At 37.8% G+C, this 21,592-nt stretch overlaps 2 protein-coding genes across 2 annotated transcripts; one reads left to right on the forward strand and one right to left on the reverse strand.

Annotated features, from left to right (window-relative positions):
* The first annotated feature begins 236 nt into the window (after positions 1-236).
* On the forward strand, positions 237-6,727 carry hp (haptoglobin). Its single transcript, XM_084935965.1, has 4 exons — positions 237-360; positions 635-723; positions 5,101-5,384; positions 5,913-6,727. The coding sequence occupies exons 1-4, from the start codon at positions 293-295 to the stop codon at positions 6,471-6,473; spliced, it is 1,002 nt and encodes a 333-aa protein (XP_084792091.1). The 5' UTR covers positions 237-292; the 3' UTR covers positions 6,474-6,727.
* Positions 6,728-16,657: 9,930 nt separating this feature from the next.
* sult5a1 (sulfotransferase family 5A, member 1) lies at positions 16,658-20,765 on the reverse strand. The gene is made up of 6 exons (XM_084924695.1): positions 20,483-20,765; positions 19,426-19,637; positions 18,155-18,281; positions 17,967-18,058; positions 17,570-17,750; positions 16,658-16,933 (listed from the first exon to the last, which is right to left on the reverse strand). The coding sequence occupies exons 1-6, from the start codon at positions 20,619-20,621 to the stop codon at positions 16,821-16,823; spliced, it is 864 nt and encodes a 287-aa protein (XP_084780821.1). The 5' UTR covers positions 20,622-20,765; the 3' UTR covers positions 16,658-16,820.
* Between the last annotated feature and the right edge of the window lie 827 nt (positions 20,766-21,592).

Raw genomic sequence — 21,592 nt, forward strand, 5'->3', positions numbered from 1 at the left:
TTAACACGTTTTACCACTGTGCTATGGTATTTTGCCATTGTGCATTTTTATATTTAATTTAATTCAGTTTATTATACAACAAAATATATCATATATATTAACAAAAGATGGATATGCCCCAGATTGTATGCACCCTGACTCTAGTCTTTAGAGAGCGTCTGAATAGAGGAATAAAAGTCAGATTGCACAATTATTTATTTTAGATTTCAGGAATTGATGCTTTTGTTCTAAACAGAAATTTCCAGAGCAGAGGTGCTGCCTCTGAGCAGATATAAATACTCCCAGCAGAAAAATGCACAACACACTCGACAGAAGAGACTTAGCATTGTTGAAGAAGATGAATATGATCCACAGAATGGCGTAAGTTGGATTATTTTTTGGTTTTCATCAAATCTCTTAATAATTAGAATCCATAAATCAAAGCATTGTTTTACCATGAAAGGTTTTCCATTCGTCATCTATCATTTCCTACATGCTGTAAATCAAATGCTGAAATATCGATCTCAGTAATTAAATAACTGACTCCTTACAGTTTCTCATTCTATTTTTTTATCTGCTCCCAGCTCCACCGACCCACAGAAGCAGAGGCATTTAATTTTTATTCATCATTTCTCTCTCTTGTTGTTGTGTGAAGGTTTTCTCTGACTGTGGTCGTCCTGGCTGCGTGGGCCTGCCTGGCAGATGTGGCTCATGCTGAAGAAAGGATGAAAGGCTCTGTGTTAGGTAACACACAAACTCTTAATTCGAAATAAGCTTTTTACTTCAATATTTCATGTAACAAAAAGGTTTCTGCATGGTATAGTATTTGACCAGCCAAGAATAAAAAAAAACAGCCTTAAAAAGCTAGCGCAATGCTGCTTTCAGTCAAACTGAGACGTCAGCACGCTAACTGGCTCACCGTGACAGCTGATATTTAACAGACATGTTTATCATGTCATATCTTGCTTTATAAGTAAGCCAGTGATGTAAATATCCATGTAAGCATTCTAACAATTGACATTAATTAGCACTTACTACAAAAAGAAGTCATTAATTTTGCAGATTGTAGTAGAGCAACTTGTTTTGAATGTCAGCAGAATAATCAGAAGTTATCACAGCTAAAGATCAGTCAGCCAGTATAGTAGGCTCAGTTGGCCTCGGAATAAGAAATAACAGCATAAAGTCAAATAATTCAAACGCGGATAGTTAAAAGTATTCAAGCATCATCAAGTTACCCTGAAAGCTGATTCTCTTATCTCAATGTTGCGTTTTCAGTTGGAGAAACATTTCATCGCTTCTAAAAACCACAAGTTAAAAAAATAAAAATAAAAACGCTTGCAGTTTAAATATGGGTCTCAGTAAAGTTCAGTAAAGTTTAACCTAAACTAAACTAAAAACTACAACTATATGTCAAAAGACATTTTTGTTAATTACATATAAATATGACTTTTAAAAATAATTAACTGTAACTAACTGAACTGATTTTGTAAATTCGGAAACGTAACTAAAACAAAATGACAATATACAGGGAATACCCCTGTGATATTGTTGTGTACATGAAATTTTATGGTAATCCATTCCAGCTTTGTTCCGATAAATGAGTGTGGAACAAACCGTATTTTGACTTACTGCCATACTCTCAGATTACTGTGACATTTACCACTGCACTTCCTTCAGTATCAGCAGCAGCAGCCGCTTTTTCACTTCAAGCACCCACAAAGTTCAAAGCTGTGAAAAAAACAGTTTTCATCAGCTGTGTCAAACATAGAAGTGGGCTGTGAAAGGGCTCCAAATCATGCCAGTTGGGTGGGCTTGCAAATTACAGTAACAGCTGCAAAAAATATAGGCCATTGTTTTAGACTTTTTTCCTATATTGTTGGTCTATTTTTGCAACCTAACACATTTGCATACCACAGTGTGGTATGAGAGCTGCCAAAGTTGCTTTTTTTTAAATGCAGGCTGTTCATCAGTTCTGTAAATGGGTATACCATTCAATTTGATTACTGCAAGAAAGCTCTTATACTTCTTTAAACTAAAAGGGAAGAATTTATAAATATCAGGGTATTAAATATGAGTTTAGTGGTCAAACCCACTTGAGATGAAATTGGGCTTCATGTATTCCTTGAACTAAAATGACTTTGACACCCTTGGGTTATAGCGAAACCTCCTCTGCAGCTGCTGTTCAGACAGATAACTCCTGCATTAAATGACACGTGCTTTCCTGAGGGATCTGAGGACTGGTGACTTCTCTTTTTTTCCCTTCATTTGGCTCTGAGGCTACTGCCTTTGAAAGGGAAATCTTCTGCTTCCCTGCTTCTCCTCAAACAGCTGATAAAAACTTTGCAATAATCCAAACAATCAGTTTCCAGTGAAAGATAACTGAACCCACTGGAGACGTGATGAAAAAGACATTTTTAATAAGACAAAGGATGCTATTGTTTATTAAAAATATGAACATAATGAGACAAAGAAAACAAGAAATGTAGCACAGATACTAAATCCATTCATTGTTGCTGTGATGTGTTAAAATAATAAGTTGTTCATTTCTTGTAATCCATTATGTACTGTACTTAATACAATAAATGAACAAAATATTGGAACTCATTCTTGGTATATTAATTCTGCCAGAAGAATGTAAAATTAGAAGAAAATTGATGATAGTCTTTCAGTGCTGAACGGAGCTATCAATATATTAGTCAAAGCGGTCTTCATGATTATCTCAGCCACACAAAAGACTAGTGGATGAAAAGCACAGAGAACAGATCCCATATTTTGCTCCATGATACATTATTTAAAGTCTGTTGTTTTTGAAAAGGCTTTTTAGAGCAAGAAAGTGTCGTATTCAGATGGAAAAGCTCTGCTGAAAAAGCAGGAAGAGATAACAATATTCTTTAATGACTGAAGGGCACAAAGTAAAACGTGACAAGCCTGACATCAAGCAGGTCATGTTTTATTAATTAGGTTTAAGTTCTACTTGAGGGAAAATGGGAAAGAGCAAAAGTGCTGTTAACAAAGCAGAAATGCTCAAACTGACAAAGTGTCCTTGAGGTCTACGCCTAAAACAAACATGTTCTAATTATCAGTTTATGCAGGAGGTCTCATTAAGACAGAGAGAGAACAAATTAGAAAGCAGCAAAACAGGATGAGCGAGTCAAACATAACATTTGTGACAGTTTCAGGCAATGAAAAAATTGCAAGCTGTTTTTTTAAACAACAACAACAACAACAAATGAATTAGAATTTATGGGAATACCAAAAATTTGTGCTTCATTAAAAAAAAAAAAAAAATTAAGATGACAATACAACTCATCTCAAAGCACTTTATACTATAAAATGAATGAAAACAAAGATACTACAGGATTATAACAAAAAATCTATACTCTGTACTTGCATTTGACCAGATGCCATTAAATTGAATGGTTTACATTGTGTTTATGTGACAAAATTACATGGAAAATGTACATGTGATCACATTACTTAAAGTCAGCATTATAGGCATAAATATTGTTTTTTGTGCAAATTATGTAGGGCTAAGAGTTGCAGCAAAGCACAGTAGTTTACTTTAAATGTTTAATTTCAAACAATTTGAATGGATCAATGGATATATTTGAAAATTTGCGATGACGATATAACTGACGATGTAACTGATGCGAGACAAAATAGTTTACAACTCCACAACTTTATTAGTGCAAAAACCCTCCATCAATGTATTTTCACTTAAACAAGTAGCAGTTTTTTATGCGCATTAAAGCTGCCTTGCTGACAGTTTAACCAAAAGGCATTTCCAGTGGAATATATGGACATATCCTGAGCATAACCATGTATAATATCCACAAAAGTTAAAAAGAGGTGCTTTGCAACATGAAACTGCAGTGTGCCAAATAAATAAGTCAAATACGTATTTTTCAGACCATAAGGTGCATGGGATTATAAGGCGCATTAAGCAAAATAAAGCAGTCAGATAAGTCTAACTTTATTCAACTCATTCTTCTTGCTTCCTCCACTTCTGTACCATTGACTCATTAATGCTGAATTTTCTCGCACTTGCTCTGTTCCCAAGTTGTACTGCGTGACGCCTTGAGTTTAAAATCCACTTCATACGCATGTCTCTTAACAGGTGCCATTTTGGGGTCCTTATACACACACAATACGGTAATATTACGTTGAAGCACAGTATGTATCACTCCGGGAGGCTCCTCACTACGATAGCCGTAATGCTCTGACAATCCATCAAGCGTTGCGGGTTCGTAGCTTAGCAAAGTCGTACTAAAACATTTGACAGATTTTTGAGCGCCGTGTACCACATAAAATCGGTTTGAGGTCAGTAAGCACAACCAGAATTCATACATAAGGCACACGGGATTATAAGGGGCACTGTCGATTTTTGAGAGTGCCTTATAGTCGGAAAAATAATCTGAATTTTACCCATATTCTATCGCAATATTTCATTTTCTTATCCTTGCCTAACATTATACCTGTACTACCGTGAATGGTATGATATGGCCCAGCCCTAGTCACCAGTCTCACATGTGTAATACATAGAGACAGACAACCATTCGCACTCACATTGACACCTATGGGCAATTTAGAATCATCAGTGAAACTAACCCCAATAACTGCATGTTGGACTATTTGAGGAAGCTAGAGTACTAGGAGATAAGATTCAAACTCCACACAGAAAGGTCTTGGCCAGATGGTGGAGTCCTGGACCTTCTTGCTATGAGGCAACAATGCTAATCACTGCACCACCATGCTGCCCTCTGTCAGTCACACTAACCCATCTAAACACATTAACTTAAGACCCAAACTTTTGTTAGGATTTAGTTGGACATCACAGGTAAAAAAATGTATCCTTTTTTAACAGAAACAATTTTAAAGAGGTTGATAATGAGTTTAAACACTTTACTGAGCAAAATTAAAGTATGAGGTGCCGGTCGAGTATAACGTCTAATGTCCCAGTATGTGGATAAATGGTCTCCAGAGGTCAATAGTTTTTGTAAAATGTGGATGGCGAAGCTTTTTTGTGATGGACTAAATTGTGTAAACTTGAACTGTAGGCCAAGACAATATTTGACAGGATCGACAGGATTATAAATAAGAATGTCTGCGTTAACTTCCCAGCCTCCAGGACAGCATCAATCCGCTCCAGGCGAATGGTTGGTGGGAAACTGGCTCCTCATGTGCCCTGGCAGGCCATGGTCTACATTGCTGAGAGCATACTGGATGGAGGTTATGCAGGTGGTGCTCTCATCTCTGACCGCTGGGTGTTGACGGCTGGAAGAAACCTTTTTGTTAGGAAGAGTCGGGAGGACATTCAGGGACAGGAGCCTGTCATCCCCAAAGTGTACCTGGGAATTACAAAAAAGGATGATGCTAAATCTTCCAGTGAGGTTGCTGTTGAGAAGGTGAGGAAAGGAAACTGTTGTAGAGTCAAGAATTATATTATTTTACTATATGTTTGTTTTTCTTTTGTTTTCTTGTTCTGTCATTTCCATATACACCATGTTTTTAAGGTTCCACAAGTTTATAAAATCATCAAGTATGCGGATATCTTTTTCATTAAAGTCAAAGTTAAGTCATGAAAGGATTGCTTTTTAACACCACATAGTTGCTAGCATTTCTGAGCTTAAAAACATTTGTTCAAACCTTCAGGGTGAGTGATGTGAATTCTACTGAAAGAGACCAAGAAATGATTCATGTGAAAATATATCACCTTTTATGAACTTCTTTGAAATCTGGCATACTTACGTGTTTTTAGACCTTAAAATTTATTATCAGCGGGAAATTTGTCATCATTTTAATGGCTCTTGCTTCATACTTCATTACATGTTTATTCTGTATTAGGAAGCACTGCTTGAAAGTGAAAAAAAAAAAATACAAAGCTAAATGCAACATCAAATTTAAGAACAAACTTTTGCATTTCCCTCCTGCAGGTTGTTCTCCATCCAGGCTTTCAGAACCAGTCTGACTGGAACAACGACCTGGCTCTGATCCAGCTGAAGCAGCCTGTCATTATAAATGATAAAGTGACCCCCATCCCATTACCAGAGAGAGGCCAGGACCTGGCCAAGGCCGTGCGTGGGTCAGGAATTATCACTGGATGGGGCTGGGGACCCCTTCTCACCCCTTCTCCCTTTCTCAAACACATCGTAGTCCCCCTGGCCAATCACTCTGAGTGTAGGGCTGAATATGAAAGTCTTGCACTCACGCCAACTGTAGATGATGACATGATCTGCACTGCTGCCACAGAATATCAGGAGAATGTCTGTTTTGGGGATGCAGGTGGCGCTCTGGCTGTCACAGATCCTGAAACTGGGGACATATATGCTGCAGGGATCCTTTCCTATGATAAATCCTGCACTAGGTACAAGCACGCAGTGTATATGAAGCTTTCCTCGTATTTGCCCTGGATCCACAGCATTATGAGAGGTGATACAGACACATCAACTGCTGTGCGCTTTGAAGCAATGTCTGTGATGTACAAAAGGAAGTAGTAATTCGGCTGTCCTTTAAGTTTTGAGGAGGTGTTTAATCTGTGATTTGTTTTTTTAAAGTGCTTGTAAAGTAACACCTGTTGTTTTGTATCATTTAAATCTGTGAAGAGAGGGAAAAATACACTGAATAATTTTTTTAAAAAAGAAGAAGAAGGAACAGACATTAAAATGTACCACAGTAAAAGCAATCTCTCTCCTTTCATCTTGGACAGTGATGTCATAAAGCTCCTCAAATAAAGGCTATCTCATCATCATCATCTCAACTGTCAATTAATATGTGTATCCATCATTTACATTACTGCCTTCTTGCAACTCGCTGAAAGTTGCGCTTGTTTCATGCTCATAGGAAACTGCACCTTTCTCTGTCAAACCGGTGTGTTTATCTCCCGTTAAGACTCGAGCTAAAGCTAAAATGCTAGCAGATTTTTTTCTGGTGGTTTGCACATGTTCCTTGTGGATAAAGCACGAGTATTTCACCGTTAACTAAGGAGAGACCCGTATACGAAGCCACTGTCTCAGCTTTTACTGCTCTGGGATCAGTTATGATTGCTGCTTCATATGGAAACACAATGACCATTAGCAAGTAAACAAGCTTCAGTGATATAGCATCGTAAACAAAGGAGTTTCATCTTGCTAACCACTTTGTCCAACATGTGTGATGTAAAATTTGAAAAAATTGTTAATAATTCATTTAATACATTAACAAAGAAATCTCTGATGATGTGAGGTCTAATAAAATACAACAGATCAGTTATCAAATTATGGAAGTGTTCACATTATGTTGTGCCAAGGTTATAACAGAAATCCATCAGCTGCTATGGAGCTCTACTCAAAGACGGTATATAAAAGATGCGACATTAATATTACCCACTGCTATCTGACTCTTTATTTTTGGACCATATTTGGATGAGTGTTGTGCTCAGTTATTGGCTAGTTAGTGTTAAGAAAGAGACTCTAGACCTTCACTCATCAAAATGTAAGCATAAACTTATTCTTAAATTGGATTTCTTGTATTTGGCAATAACCAATACTACTAGAAGGCTAATCATATTAAGTCCTCCAAAAGCACAAGAGATCCAGTTCAGTAACTCTAATTAATGGCCATACATCCACTGATACACATGCATATTGTAGCTGGCTGTGGGTAGTTTAAAGAAGGCTGACCTACTTTTGGAGCTGCAAGTGGTCATGTGAGAAACATTGGCATTGGCATAATTTTTTAGCCTTGGAGGTTCCCATTTGGCTCAATTTTACATTTTGAACAAACACTTGCAAGCGAAACACAACTCCACAACACTGGTGAGGAGTTCTGTCAAAGAAGAGAATGCTGCTGCTATTACAGCTCTAAAATGGTAAAACTGTTTCCTTTTAGCTAAGCTGTCAGTCTGAGACTTTTGGCTGGTTATGTGGTGAATAGATGTTGCCAATATCAACTTGTTATGAAATGATGTAAAAGGACAAATGGGTGCACAACCTTTGGACCAGTGACTATGCAAATACTATGCAAATACGGATGTAGCCACCAAGTCCCGCTGATCCATCTCAGCTTCTTAAAAAAAGAAATTATGAGCATGGGTCAGATTTGTTTGTGAGACCAATAACCTTTTATTGTCCTCCTTCATGTTCCTAAAAGGGCCATAATTTACAATAGAAAAATTATGTTGTATTCAGAATGCTCCGTATCATCTTTTACTGACTTTCACCAACTACTTAAATCTTTCTCATTTGTAATTTTAAAGATGTGTTAATGCAATCAAACCTTAACTTCATCTGTGCTAAAAACTGAATTGTATTTTGTCTACTTTCCTTAAACACAATGATGTGAGACATCATTGCTGATACAGGTGTCAGATTAATAATGTGTCCTCATGAGGAACTGCTCTGCGCAGACGTGAAGTTTCCCTGTTGCCCATTCTGAAAAGAGACTTAAGAGCTTCAAAGGTTGAGACTACATTTCATCATGTGCAGTCATCAGCGTGAAAGCAAAAGTTAACAATAAATCAAAAGAAAATAACCCAACTCAGAATTTGAGGACTTTAAGTGTTGCCTCCACATTTTTTTTCTTTCACCTAGAGCAGCAAGACTTCAAAGATATTTTTGTCTGGCAGGTGTGTTCACTCTGCCACAAATCATGAACTGTCTCAACAACAAATGCCCTGAACAGTGATATGACGACAGCCGCCTGTCTAGTTGATTCAATGTGATAGCAAAGATAAAAGAGAAGGAAAATCAAAGTGTGGAGGAGAGATGATTGATTTTATTCCTCGGAATCTTTTTCATTGTACTGTAAAGACAAACAAGCTTAGGTCAAGGAGACAGGCATAATGAGACTGATGGTCTTTATTACTATCATCTCAAATATATAAGTGAGTCATTTCATCTGCTTGCCATAGTCCCCAGCCTCCACGATGGAAACTGCTGCTGGCTTTTATAAAATTGCTCAAGAAATGAAATACTGTGATTCTCTTCCTTCTTCTCATTTCTTCCTTCATGCATTTCTAATTATGGTGATTTTCTTTAGTTACTTTATCTTAAAAAAGGAGGAGAGCAGGATTTTACCAGGAAAAAAAGAAAAGAAAAACCTATAAGTCAACCCAAGACAGTCAAAAATCATATTCTCTCCAACATTTCCAATAGAGGCATCCAGGAGGCGTGAAGTGATGTAAAAGTCAGTCTCATCTCCATGTTTGTTTACCTTGTTTGTTACTTCCTGTTTTATTTTGATAGCCTGTCATCTAATATACCGATACATACATGGGTTGCCACGCTGCCCTTATATCCTCCCATGTTTTTAAACCCTCTGTTTGCTTCTGTTTTTTGTTGAGTTCCCCCTCAAGCTATGCTTTTTCATTTAACAAATCCATTTGGGGCCTTTTCTGCCACACATAGCACGAAACTTGACAATATATCTTCACTCCTTCTGTACATGTTTCAACCGAACACTTTGATGTCTAAACAGTTTGAAATCAAAGCAACAACTAAACTAACTCTTATGTTTTGGGACTGTAGGAGGTGAAGATGTGGTACCAGGAGAGAACTCAAACTCTTTGGTACCTCTGCACTAAAAGACTGCAGGTGACTAGGAGGTTTAAACCAAACTGCCTCACTGTACCAACATACTGCCCCTGAAATGAGACATCAAAGATATTTATCCTTATTACTGACACCTACCATTCATCGTACCACAAATGTAAGGAGCTTCCCATGGCCAGGACTTTCCCTTGAAAGCTCACGATTAAGAGAAGAAAACATGAATTTACAGTCCTTTCTTTGGTGGTCTGACTGTTTTTATACTAATTCCACGTCTGTAAATCACTTCACGATCTTATAACAGCTCACTTGTCTGGCATGCTGACAGTCCTGGGCAGGAACAATAGAAAAAGAAGTTCTACCCCTTAAGCTGCTCGCTGAAGTGTGCGCAAAATCATTTAATGCTTTGTCCTTTTTTTAGCTGAAATAAAAATCCAGAGAGTTAAAAAGTACTTTTTTTTTATCTGATCTGCAGCAGAGTGCAAGGAGTTCTTCTCCATGGCTGTTAAAATATTAATATCCCTGTCAAACACCATTACTCTCTACCAGTGTCAGGGAGTGCTCTGTCTGACTCCATCACCCCTGAAAGCACCAGCATAGGTCACAGCTGTAGAATTAACATGGACATTTTTTTTAAATGCATACTTACATTTTTGTTTAGTTTATACAATCATATGCATTAGTTCTTAAACTGAATTCAGTTTTTTAACTGCATCTACAGCAGAAGTAGACTATCATTCATGTTAAAATATTCACTGCTCTCAACTGCCACTTTACTGAATATTTGTTACCCAAGTTCTGTAAAAACACCAAACTTTTAAAGATGAGACAAGATTTTGGAGGTTTATATGTCACATCTGATGAACTGTGGGGCATGAGGCCAAACGAAAAGAGGTGTCACACGTAAAATTCAGTTCAAAGTTTTAGCAGGCCCTGAACTCATATGGGTTCATCTTGACAGGAAGTCATTATTGTTGTCGTCTAGTCATTTTTATTCAAGCTCTTTATTCAGACTTCCCAACACAGCCCTGTTCCTGTAGTTCCCATCCTGCTTATTTGTCACAACAAACAGGAACTCAGTTTCAAGGCAAATTTACTCTGTAAATTTAATCTTCATGGGAAAGAATGGGTCTTTGTGACACCAGTTCTGCAAAATAAAGCCATTTTCTAAGTCAGTCAGTCAGTTAGAAGTGCGTTGTGTACTCAGCTGCTGGTTTATGTACTCTGTTGTCGTGGGTAACTGGGAAACAGAATCCTTTTAGGCTTCACTGACCATTGCCATATTCACTGCACTGCACGTTTTTCGATAAGGCAATAATACAGTGTTCCAAAAAATAGTAATGTCAAATTATTTTACTGTGTATTTTACAGTTGTGTACTGTTTTTGTAGAATATCATTACATTTACATAAGTAGACTGTGATCTGACACGTCAAATGTAAAATAACATAACATCACTGTAAATGTAATAAAACACAATTTACTTGTTTTTTAAATATTTTTTTTTGTACATATGCATATTTAGATTGTAAAAATACATCCAGAAATGTCTCCCATCATGCCTTGGGACATGTGCTGCTGTTTAGATGTTCTTGTTTTATTGTTTATGGTTACGTTACTTTTAACTGTTATCTTGAATGTTGTGTTTACGCCGTGGTGCAGAGTCACTGACAGTTGTTGTTTTGTAGAGAGAGTGCTGTACCATGAGTGACTTCTGTTGTGCTGTTGTTGAACCTTGAGGCACATTGTAGCACCGGCAAGTGTTTTAATAAAGAGCTCCTACCAGCTTGGGGTTAAATAACAAGCTCAATCTCTCGCTGTGAGCTTTTTTGTTAAGATTTCTGTGCATGCCACAATGTAAAACATTGCACGGACACGCTGTGCAAATTATATATTTTGAAAAAGAAATGAAGAGGTAGGAATTGCAATTAATATAAATAACATGACGCTAAGCATCGGCCAATGAATGTGAACTAACAACAACAAGGTCGCGGGTATGGCTGCGACCGTAGGAAAAAACCCTAATATGAAGGTATTTTACTGTGCATTTTACAGTAATGTTCTGTTCTTCTAGAATATCATTAAAGTTACGTAAATAGACTTTGACTTCACATTTTGAATGTAAATTAACGTTAAATCACTGTAATGTAATACAACATAATTTTCATGATTATTAAATGTATCTGTCTGTACATATGCATATTTAGATTGTTAAAATACATTCACAAATGTATCATGGAAAAGGCAGAATCCCATGTCAAATTAGCGCAACAAACTCTATTTTCATTACTGAAAATAACTGTATTTGTATGGGGAGTTATTTTCTGTTATTTCACGGTCGTATTTTGGCGCCCCAGCTGCCGGAATATTACCGTTGTTTTAGGATGTTTTTTTTAACAGTGTAGAGCAGGATTTTTTTTCCTGTCATTTGTTAATCATAGATAGCCTTATTCATGGTAGACGTGCTTGCTTGGACACTTCCCTTAAGATATTATCAGGAAATAATAGAGTCAGCTGTCAAAACAACTGTAAAATTAAAATATAAACCAGTCTTTGTGCTGAAATGCCAGTATCTATCCTCCTGATTTCTCTTTTTTTCAGAATCATTAAAATCCATTAAAGAGTATCCATGTCTGTATTCAGTTTTTACATATATTCTTATACGTGATAATTATCATGCTTTACTGACACCTCGACTGAATTCATCAAATAGATATTTTAGTGCTGGAGTGATGTCATCTAGCCTGAATCTCTTAATAGAGCTGAGGTCTCAAATTAAGCGCGGAGGGGATCCGGCTTTTGCAGTTACAGCCACGAGACTGTGGAATAACCTTCCGCTCAATATTCATACTGAAAAGTCTCTACAGTCTTTTAAACTCTGTCTTAAAACTCTATTGCTTTGTAGTAAACCTTGTTGCTTTTAAATGTGCTATAGAGATCAAATTACCATGGGTAGCCCCTTTTTAATGCATCGATGATGCCTCTATTGAGTGGAGGAAAGTAACTACATATTTTCACTCAGGTACTGTAGTCAAATATTGTGACATTTATTCATGCTTGTATGTATTTATGTTTAAACATATGCCATTTTGAATGTAATAATCCAGATAACAATGTACCATAGGTTAAAGGTCATACAGCTAACATCATAAAAAATCATAAATCATAAAATAAACAAATTATTAAATAATATTCAACAGTCCTGGCATTATGTCACTGGTGACATATGGATTGCTCTCATGTAAAAGCATTTAGGAAACAGGCTAAAAAATACAGTTATCTTTGAAAAACTGCTACTAATAATAGTAAAAATTAAAGAAAAACACTCTAAGGTAATGTTATGTAAGGGTAAAGTGATTTGTTCACTGTTTGCAGGGTTGGCAGTTTGATTTCTGGCCCTTACACATGATAAAGCATCTTTGCGCAAGACTGTGGCCCAATATTAAAGATGCAACATCAACTATCAGTGCAAGGAGGGAAAAAGAAGAAATCATTGGGACAACTGCTGTAACCACAGGCCTGCTTGAGCTCAAGTTAAAGAGATAGGTTAGGCCAGACAGAAGTATTTAAGGCTCCATGCAAATCACTGGTGCCTAAAGTCTCTCACATCACACCGTTATTTTTGTTTTTACTTACACTCTACTTCTTGACAGGAACCAGTATGTTCTTCTTTAAAATACTGTGTGGTTTAGAGAGGAACTGAAATACTCTGAGTCCTCTGCAGCTGTGCCTTCTCAGGTTCTGACGCAATGGGGAGGGATGATGGACCTAATGGGTATTAAATGCCATGCAAATGCCAGGACTGTCACGCCTTCCTGCCCAGAGTACAACCAGTTGTCATGACTCAGCTGTGTATTGCCTTTGAAGTTTGGATAATAAGTTGATACTAAGTCATTGTAGACCGAAAATCATATATAAAGCTTAGATATGTGTTTAGAGAACACTTTTTTCCTGAGGGACGGTTTTAGCAGAGGCTTGCAGAGCGAGGATAATAGTAACAGTGAGAAGTTTACTCTGCGCAGAATCTTAAGCAATTTCTCGTTGTTTTTTGTAAAACAACAGCACGCCACAAAAAGACATCATGCATTTAAGTGCAACACTTCAAAGATGTACACTTCCTTCTGCAACCAATTACAACAAAGTCACTATTGTAGCTGTACGCCACTGCCGCTGTCATAAAACTGTGCCACTGTGCTTTTTCCTCCTCAGTTTCACAAGTCGTTGTGCAGTGAAATATAAATCTGCAGTATGTGACACCCTAAAACGCTAAATATGATTTGACTGTGCCTTTCAAACTGTATATGTGCACAGTATAACAGGTACATTTTTGAGCCATTGTTGTTTAATTGTCTTAAGGTCATATTTCAGTGATTAAATATTATATTGACAGAATTGATTTAAAAATCAAAGATCTCCAAACCCATAATGCAAACAAATGGTTAGTTTCCCAGAATTAAAGTTCTCTTCAGAAACACAGACTCTGCTTCTTCACCTGCACCCCATGTTTCAGACCATCAAAGAATTGTTAATATTAGATAACTATAACCCAAGTAAATACAAACTCCAGTCTTTAAAAGATTATTTAATTTAATAAGAGAAAAAAGTTATCCAAACCTACCTGACCCTGTGTGAAAAAGTAAGTTCGCATCTTCTACCAGAAAATCCTGAAGGAGAATGTACAGCCATCAGTTCATACCCTGAAGCTCAAACACACTTGACTTATGCAGGACAACAACAAGTGGTCTGTTCAAGATCCTTTGGCGTGACCTTAAGCAGGTTCATGCACAAAAACCCTCCAGTGTGGCTGAACTAAAACAATTCTACAAAGAAGAGAGGGCCAAAATTCCACCATGATGAAAGATTAATTGCCAATTATAACAAATGTCTTTTTGTAGTTTTTGCTGCATGTGGCACAACCAGTTATTCAAGTTTTAGGGAGATTTTCACATAGGACCAAGAAGGAGAATATTTCTTTTATCAGACTGGAGGATGCACATGTTGTTTGTATCAGTGTGATGTAATATGTGTTTCCTTTAATAGCCACCAAATCTATAAGATACTGTAGCTAAACAGAGAAATATAGAGAATCAATATGAGATGATGCTTAACAACAAGAACCTGTTTAATCTAATAATGAATTTTTAAATATCAGGATCATCAATCCATTCATTACCACATATAGTACGACCTCTTCCTGACTTATTCTTCCTATTACCAGTTTTAGCGTAGACTAAATTACTACATTCTTGTCATAGTAGTAGTCGTTTATTTACCAAACACAAAGTAACTCACCTGCACATCTGAGACTTGGTTCAGTTTACCACATCAACATGTGATATTCTTGAGGCAGAATCCCCACTTCCACACTGCCAGAGTAGTACAGACCTTTCTGGATCAGGAGCACATCCAAATACTTCCTTGGCCAGGATTTACTCTCAGTAAGCCTCCTACTGAACATGCCTGGGAGATGCAGCGTCAACATGTTCAAAGAAAGCCACAACCAACCAGCATTGCACAGCCGCATGCTGCACTCCTCCAGGAATGGAGGCCAACTGCTCAAAAACAGATGGTCCATCTCATAACATCCAGAGCAGGCCATAACTCATGTTAAACATCTTGTATATAAGTAGATTGTCTATAAATGTGTCTATAAAATCTTTGATCTAAGAACAAAATATAAATCTCAGAATGTGTGGGCTAATTACAGCTTACAGCAACCTTTGTGACAGCCAAACATCTTGTCCTTGCCAAAACACTCTGCCATCATCATTGATAATGATTAATATGAGGCTAAATGAAGAAAAATCAAATAAAATTTAATTTATTTTTTTTTAAAGTCCTGCTGTGTTTAAACCGTCATGATCTGCAGCAATTAACACTGGCAGCAGCTTTATCCTTCAACCTCCTTGCCCTCAGCAGAGTCAGAGAGGGGTACGAGAGGTGTGAAGTGGTTTCTCACATGACCAAAATGTGTGAGCCTGTGTGCACAACAACAGCTCGAGAGCTTCAATCACCGGTGTTTGCATGTGGGGCTGTGTATGGGGCTTTATTAGCAGCTGATATAGCAGCACATGTGTGCCCTTGTCAATTTGAATATTCAGGACGTTGTGACAAAAATCGAAATAATCAGTGACGGAAGGTGAAAGACGAAGAAGAGGCCAGCGTCTTTTATAAACAGAGGGAAATGTGTATCCCTAATAAATGGTAAAGATAAATAAATCCAAAATGTATTGAATGTTCTGTAAGACATATTTATCTCACAATCAAAGGCAGAAGGCCTAAGCATAGTTTTCTTTCTGTCATTTGGCTCACTTTCCAATAAACCTCCAACAAACCTTAACTGCATTCAGAAGTGATGATTCTTTCATTAGGGGGCTTTCACAGCTTCAAGGTTGTTCAAGCTTGAGTTTGAATGGTTTCTTTCAAATCAGGCCAGATGACGTCTCGATTTAAAGGTGCACGCAACGCACTCAATGAAGTAGCCGAAACGCAGATTCTTGCACACTAACATGAACTGCACAGACAATCACCTGTGAAATAAAAAGCAAGCTCAGTGGCTGCTCATGTTAAGTGCTGTGAGTTTCAACATCACACACTTGTTACGCAGACATAAATACATACAGACTAAAGAGACTGCTTAAAAAGTCTAAAGCGTGGTTGTGCTTCAAAAATTCAAATCCAAATCAAACAGATACCTGATGTTTGAATAAAATTACTTTTTTATGCATATTAATCTGCTTAAACAGATAAAGGAAAGTGTTAATACTAAACATTTCCTACGTGTCTCATATGCCTGATCATGGATTACTTATATGCAAACTGACACACACTCAATGCAATAGCATCAACCCACTTCAGAGCACTAAGACCGGACAGGAACGGCACTATTCCCGAGGTGTTTGAAGTAAAAGGACACACAAGGACCACTCAGGCATGGGGACAAAGAGCTTTATGTTAAACCCTGTCACCTGGACTTCTCCCTCTGCTCTTTGTTGTCATGGTTACGTAACTGTCAACTTCTTAGCCTGAAGTGTAAAGTGCCGCTTGTTTTGAACCAAGGAAACAAAAATGACATGACACATTCAAGCATATAAGCTTTATTAATCTACTTATAACTTAAAAAGGAGAAAAAGAAGAAGAAGACAACCTCAAAAGCATCACTGTAGGTTTCACATGAACAACATAATTAAAGAATTCAAAACATAATTATCACAAAACAAGTGAAGGGTTAACATATACTGTAATCCACACATAAAGGATTAACTAGTTTGAAAGGGATCAGTTGATGTGATCTATACTCTCGTGGTCTGTAGGACCACTACTCCCACACAAACTCTAAAGTGCAGTTCTCCATCATCTTTGAGGTGAAGACGGTTTCAAATTTTCTACTGTCCTCCTCTGTGAACATGTTTTTCCAGTCTCCCACTTTACCTGCATTGCAAAAAGGAAAGACAGAGAGAGAAAAGTCAAAATGATCTTTTTTTTTTTGTCCTGTTTGGTTCCTTAGCCATCAAAACTGTTGTCTGAAGGCCAACAAAGACGTGATTTTCAAATATAAATCAAAAATGTATTTTAAAAAGGGATTTGGTTATAGTTTACTGGGTAGTACTGTGTTTTATATTAAAGAGTTACCATTCAGTTGAACCTTTATGTATGACAAGACTGAATAGGACTATTGAAGACTGAATAATTACCTCGTCATTTTATGCTACTAAAAAAGGGACAATTTCAAAAATTCAAATGTCTATAATTGAGTCATTAAATATTAAATGAATAGTTTCACAGCCAGAAGACCAAAGGTGATATTTCTGTATATCTCCTTCTAGATGGCGGTATTGTGAACAGGTTGTGGTTAGGCTGGGTGAAGTTGTTATTCAGTTGAAAGGAAATTAAAAACATTTAGACCGTTTAGTGTGAACAGGAACGGTGAACTGTGCAGCTAAACCAAACAGACAGTTTTTCTCTCATTACTTATTTTGAAGATAATTATCATGAAGATGAAATGATGCAAAAAGCAAAGCTACTGAGAACATAAATTTAATCTGCTTACAGTTCAGCAGAACTTGCCTTTTCTCATGAAGGAGCTCTTGCTGTGGTCCATTATTTCCTGAGGGACGAGAGTGTAGTTGATCATCTTGTTTTCCTTCATGCTGCTGAAGCTGCAGTGTTTCACGCAGTTGTTGACCTCGTCCTCCACCAGGGGACACTGAAGGAACGAGCTTATTTTCTTTATGGTGCCGTGCAGGTCCTGGCAGCAGGAAGAAGAGTGCAATTTAAATTTCCTCACTTCACTGACATGAGAGACCTCCTTGAAATGCTAAATAATTATGTACTGAGCCATAGGGTTCAGTGTGAAGAAGTGTACTTCCACTTTTCAGACCTGCGTCTGTCTTTGTGACCAGGGAACAAAGCAAATGAATATCTTACAGGGGATAGTGTGCTTAGCTGTGATGCAATAATTTACCAGCGACATTTCTTCATAGGTGACGTGAAGCAGATTGCTATTAATCTGACTGGTCCAGCCTTTAATGTGGTCAAACCAGGAACCGAAAGAAACTGAAACAAACAAGCGTGTGAAGAAATACTGCACATCTGATCAGATTGAAACTTGTAGCTGCACAATGATACAACAAGCAAAACAGTCCTCCTCACCTGTTTCCTCCAGGAATCGGTCCAAAAACTCTGGAAATGAATGAGGCTCAGGGAGGAAGTTGGCCATTTTGTGGAAGTGGTAAAAGGACACGACCACATCTTTAGGATTTCTGCTCACATAGATGACCTGTGACATGACATGTCTTGTTAAGTTTACTCACAGTTATGTCCATAAATATTTAGTTGATCCTTTTTGTGGTAATCTTTCTCTCTGTGCACAACCACAGAGGATTTTAAATCAGACTATGTGCTTTTACTCCAGGAGTTTCACAAAAGTTTTGCAATAACTGTAGAAATTGCAGAGATCTTTAAACATAGTCCCCCATTTTCAGAGATTTAAATTTAACTGGACAGCTGACCCACAGTGTCATAGTTGGGTGTGGTCTCTTTACTTAATAAGAAATTATGCTTTGTCCTTTACACTCAAGAAATCATCCCTAGACTTCTATCAGCAGTCAAGATTGTTAAGTAGAATTAGACGCTTTCCCACAATGGAAACAAAAACAGAAAACACAAATATTTATCAGTTAAATTCATGGCACCTAAAAGTCTGTCAAGTCTGGATGACAGTGCTTTTTCAGAAAAAGCTGTCAATCTTGAAATGTTTCTCTGTGATTTGTGTTTTTGCTTTAAAAGAAAAAATACATAATTACTGAGATACAGCTTAATAATGAGATTTACAGCAGAAAAATCAACTAGTTGTGTTATCTGACAGACAAAGTGTAAATAATACCATAACTAGTAAAAACAACAACAACAAATAAAAGTCAAAACTCAGCTTACTGTGTACATCAGTATAGGGTATCTGTCAAATCAGTATATAAACCAGCCAAACCAGTGGAGTTAAGATAAGCTTCCACACTACAGTCAACTGGACACTCTGCCTGATCAGATAAAGAAGTGTTGTTTGTTGTTTGGATCTACCACAAAATAATTAATAATGTCCTGTAGGAATTATTTTTAAATGAATGCATGACATTACAAATTGGACATTATTTGGCTTGATAAATGTATTAACTTGTCTCATTGGGTTAAAAATACACATGCACATTTTAAAGATCTGATGCCGGCACGTTATGCTTTCAGTATTAGGTCTTAAATAGTCAGTATAGTCAGTAGTTTTATAAATCCCCTTATTAGACTAGTTTGGTGCGGCAAACTGCTAACCTCAGCCAGGCTGCAGAGAGCAGGCATGGGCTCAGTGGGTAACAGCCTCCAACACTGGCGAATGTTTAGAATAAATCTATCAATTAAACGTGCACTTTAATGACCTTGGTTTTGGAGTGCTGGAGGGCAGGGCCCAGCAGGTGATGAGGCAAGTGTGTAGTGATGACTCGAGCTGTAGTAGGTAAGGCCTCCAGCAGAGCAGAGCTATAATAATGCTCCAACCAAGGAGCTCTTTTCCAGTTTTCAACAGTCTGGGACAACTCTGGGTTCCCTCTGGTGCGTATGAGAGTCACAACTTCCTGTAGCCATGTGGTACCTGTTAAGAGGAATGAGTGAGAGGCATTGATGAGCCCACATTGATGAAATTCAGTCATATAAACCATAGAAAGTTACTCAAACTCAATGAAATGCTTAAAATGCAAAGTAAGAAGCTATTATGTAAATTGCTAAACTCACCACAATCTATTTCACCATGTTTTCACTGAGTTGCTTAACATGCTCGTCTGGTTAGACTGGAGTGTGTGTGTGTGTGTGTGTGTGTGTGTGTGTGTGTGTGTGTGTTAAGAGATATATTCTAAAACAGCGGTCCCCAACCTTTTTTGCACCACGGACCGGTTTATGCCCGACAATATTTTCACGGACTGGCCTTTAAAATAAAACTAGTACCGGTACCGAAAAAAAAGATTTATTCATAACGCACGTGAAAAGACCCAGGAAAACCGAGTTAACGATAAAAACGATAACAAAATAATGCTGAAAACCGATAAAAACCCTGAAAACCGTACATTTCACACCTGAGCCTCAACTCTCGCGGCCCGGTACCAAACGACTCACGGACCGGTACCGGTCCGAGGCCCGGGGGTTGGGGACCGCTGTTCTAAAACACTTCTTCAGTAGAGAATCAGAGAAGACAAACACACAGATTTTCTTGCTAGCAAGGGCAGCCTCCTGAGCTCACACACCAAGAGTGAGGCTCAGAGACTAAGCCCTGAGGACTGCCCTGGTCCTTTATTCATACACTTCAGTGAGCGTTTGTTCCTTACATTGGAATATGGAGGTGTGTGTGTGTGTGTGTGTGTGTGTGTGTGTGTGTGTGTGTGTGTGTGTGTGTGTGTGTGTGTGTGTGTGTGTGTGCATTTTTGGAAGTTTGTTCTCTCTTACCTGACTTTGGATAAGACGCTATGAGAATATCCGTATCCAGAAATGGAAAGCTGACAGCATATTTCAAGGAATCCTGAGTGTGCAGGTGTCCAGGAAACGAAATGCCATGAAACATCTCTGTGACATCTAACCTGGCCATATCCACCTTCAACAAACTATTTACTGCTTTTGATATCCTTTCAGCTGCCTCTGCTCTAGCCTCCTTTTTGTGATCTGCTCCGTAGCTCTGTCTGTGTCCGCCTGCCTCTCTGCCTCTATGCTCTCCTGTTATGTGTCTTTCTTGTTGAGAACACGCAGACAATGACCACACAGACTGAAGCAGAAAGACGAAATGCAAATAAACGTGTCACACAGACAGTGGGCGTTACTTGCAGTAATTTCCAAATATCGCATGCAGGTATTCACACTGAAAGAGGAAATAACAGCTAAGTTAGCAACGTGGGAAAATCTGTACATGTTAAAAAACAGAGACTGACGGGACAAAAGAAGAAAAGCAGCTTAAGTAGTATAAGTGGTACATTTTCTCAATGCTTTCAAAATATATAATGGGTTTCTTTTATAGCTTTAAATGTATGAACTACTTGGACACAAAAGACTATATAGTATTACTCACCACTGAAAAACACTTCATCAGCTGCTATCAATGGCCTACAGTCTTTCTGTTTTAACCTTTTAGTTTCAGTTGTCTTGATGCATGCTGGTAAGGAAATTCCCAAAAGTTGATTCTGTTCTTCTAGATGTGCGTTTTCAGTGGGGGAAACGCTTTTCCAATCATCCGAGTGACTTCTTCAGTCTTCAGTTAGAAAAGTTAGAGACCATCTCTAAATTGAGGAGGGGGCCTAAGGGTACAGCTTTCACCGTCTTACAGAGCAGTGATTGCAGCCATTCCCCAACTCTCTGTGAATGGTACTCATGGCCATTCATCCGTGTTCATTGATCAATGGTCATGACAATTTGCATACTAATGATCATGAAACTAACCTCACAGCCCAATGTTCGTTCAGGGGGTGAAATGACTGAAAGATTAATCGGCTCTGTTTTGAGTTTTGTTCAAAAAAGAATGACTTCATATAGGGAAAAATATATATGACATATGCAGGACACCTTAAA

Source organism: Perissodus microlepis, chromosome 1 (assembly GCF_051167445.1).
Source record: "Perissodus microlepis isolate ML-2025 ecotype Zambia chromosome 1, ASM5116744v1, whole genome shotgun sequence".
In the NCBI taxonomy this organism is placed as follows: domain Eukaryota; kingdom Metazoa; phylum Chordata; class Actinopteri; order Cichliformes; family Cichlidae; genus Perissodus; species Perissodus microlepis.

Excerpts from the sequence above, each read along its gene's own strand:
- hp (XM_084935965.1), top strand. The coding sequence starts at position 293 with ATGCACAACACACTCGACAGAAGAGACTTAGCATTGTTGAAGAAGATG. Across the intron at positions 361-634 it reads AATATGATCCACAGAATGGC|GTTTTCTCTGACTGTGGTCG; the intron begins GTAAGTTGGATT and ends TGTTGTGTGAAG. Across the intron at positions 5,385-5,912 it reads GTGAGGTTGCTGTTGAGAAG|GTTGTTCTCCATCCAGGCTT; the intron begins GTGAGGAAAGGA and ends TCCCTCCTGCAG.
- sult5a1 (XM_084924695.1), bottom strand. The coding sequence starts at position 20,621 with ATGGCCAGGTTAGATGTCACAGAGATGTTTCATGGCATTTCGTTTCCT. Across the intron at positions 18,059-18,154 it reads CCGATTCCTGGAGGAAACAG|TTTCTTTCGGTTCCTGGTTT; the intron begins GTGAGGAGGACT and ends TGTTTGTTTCAG. Across the intron at positions 17,751-17,966 it reads CCTATGAAGAAATGTCGCTG|GACCTGCACGGCACCATAAA; the intron begins GTAAATTATTGC and ends TCCTGCTGCCAG.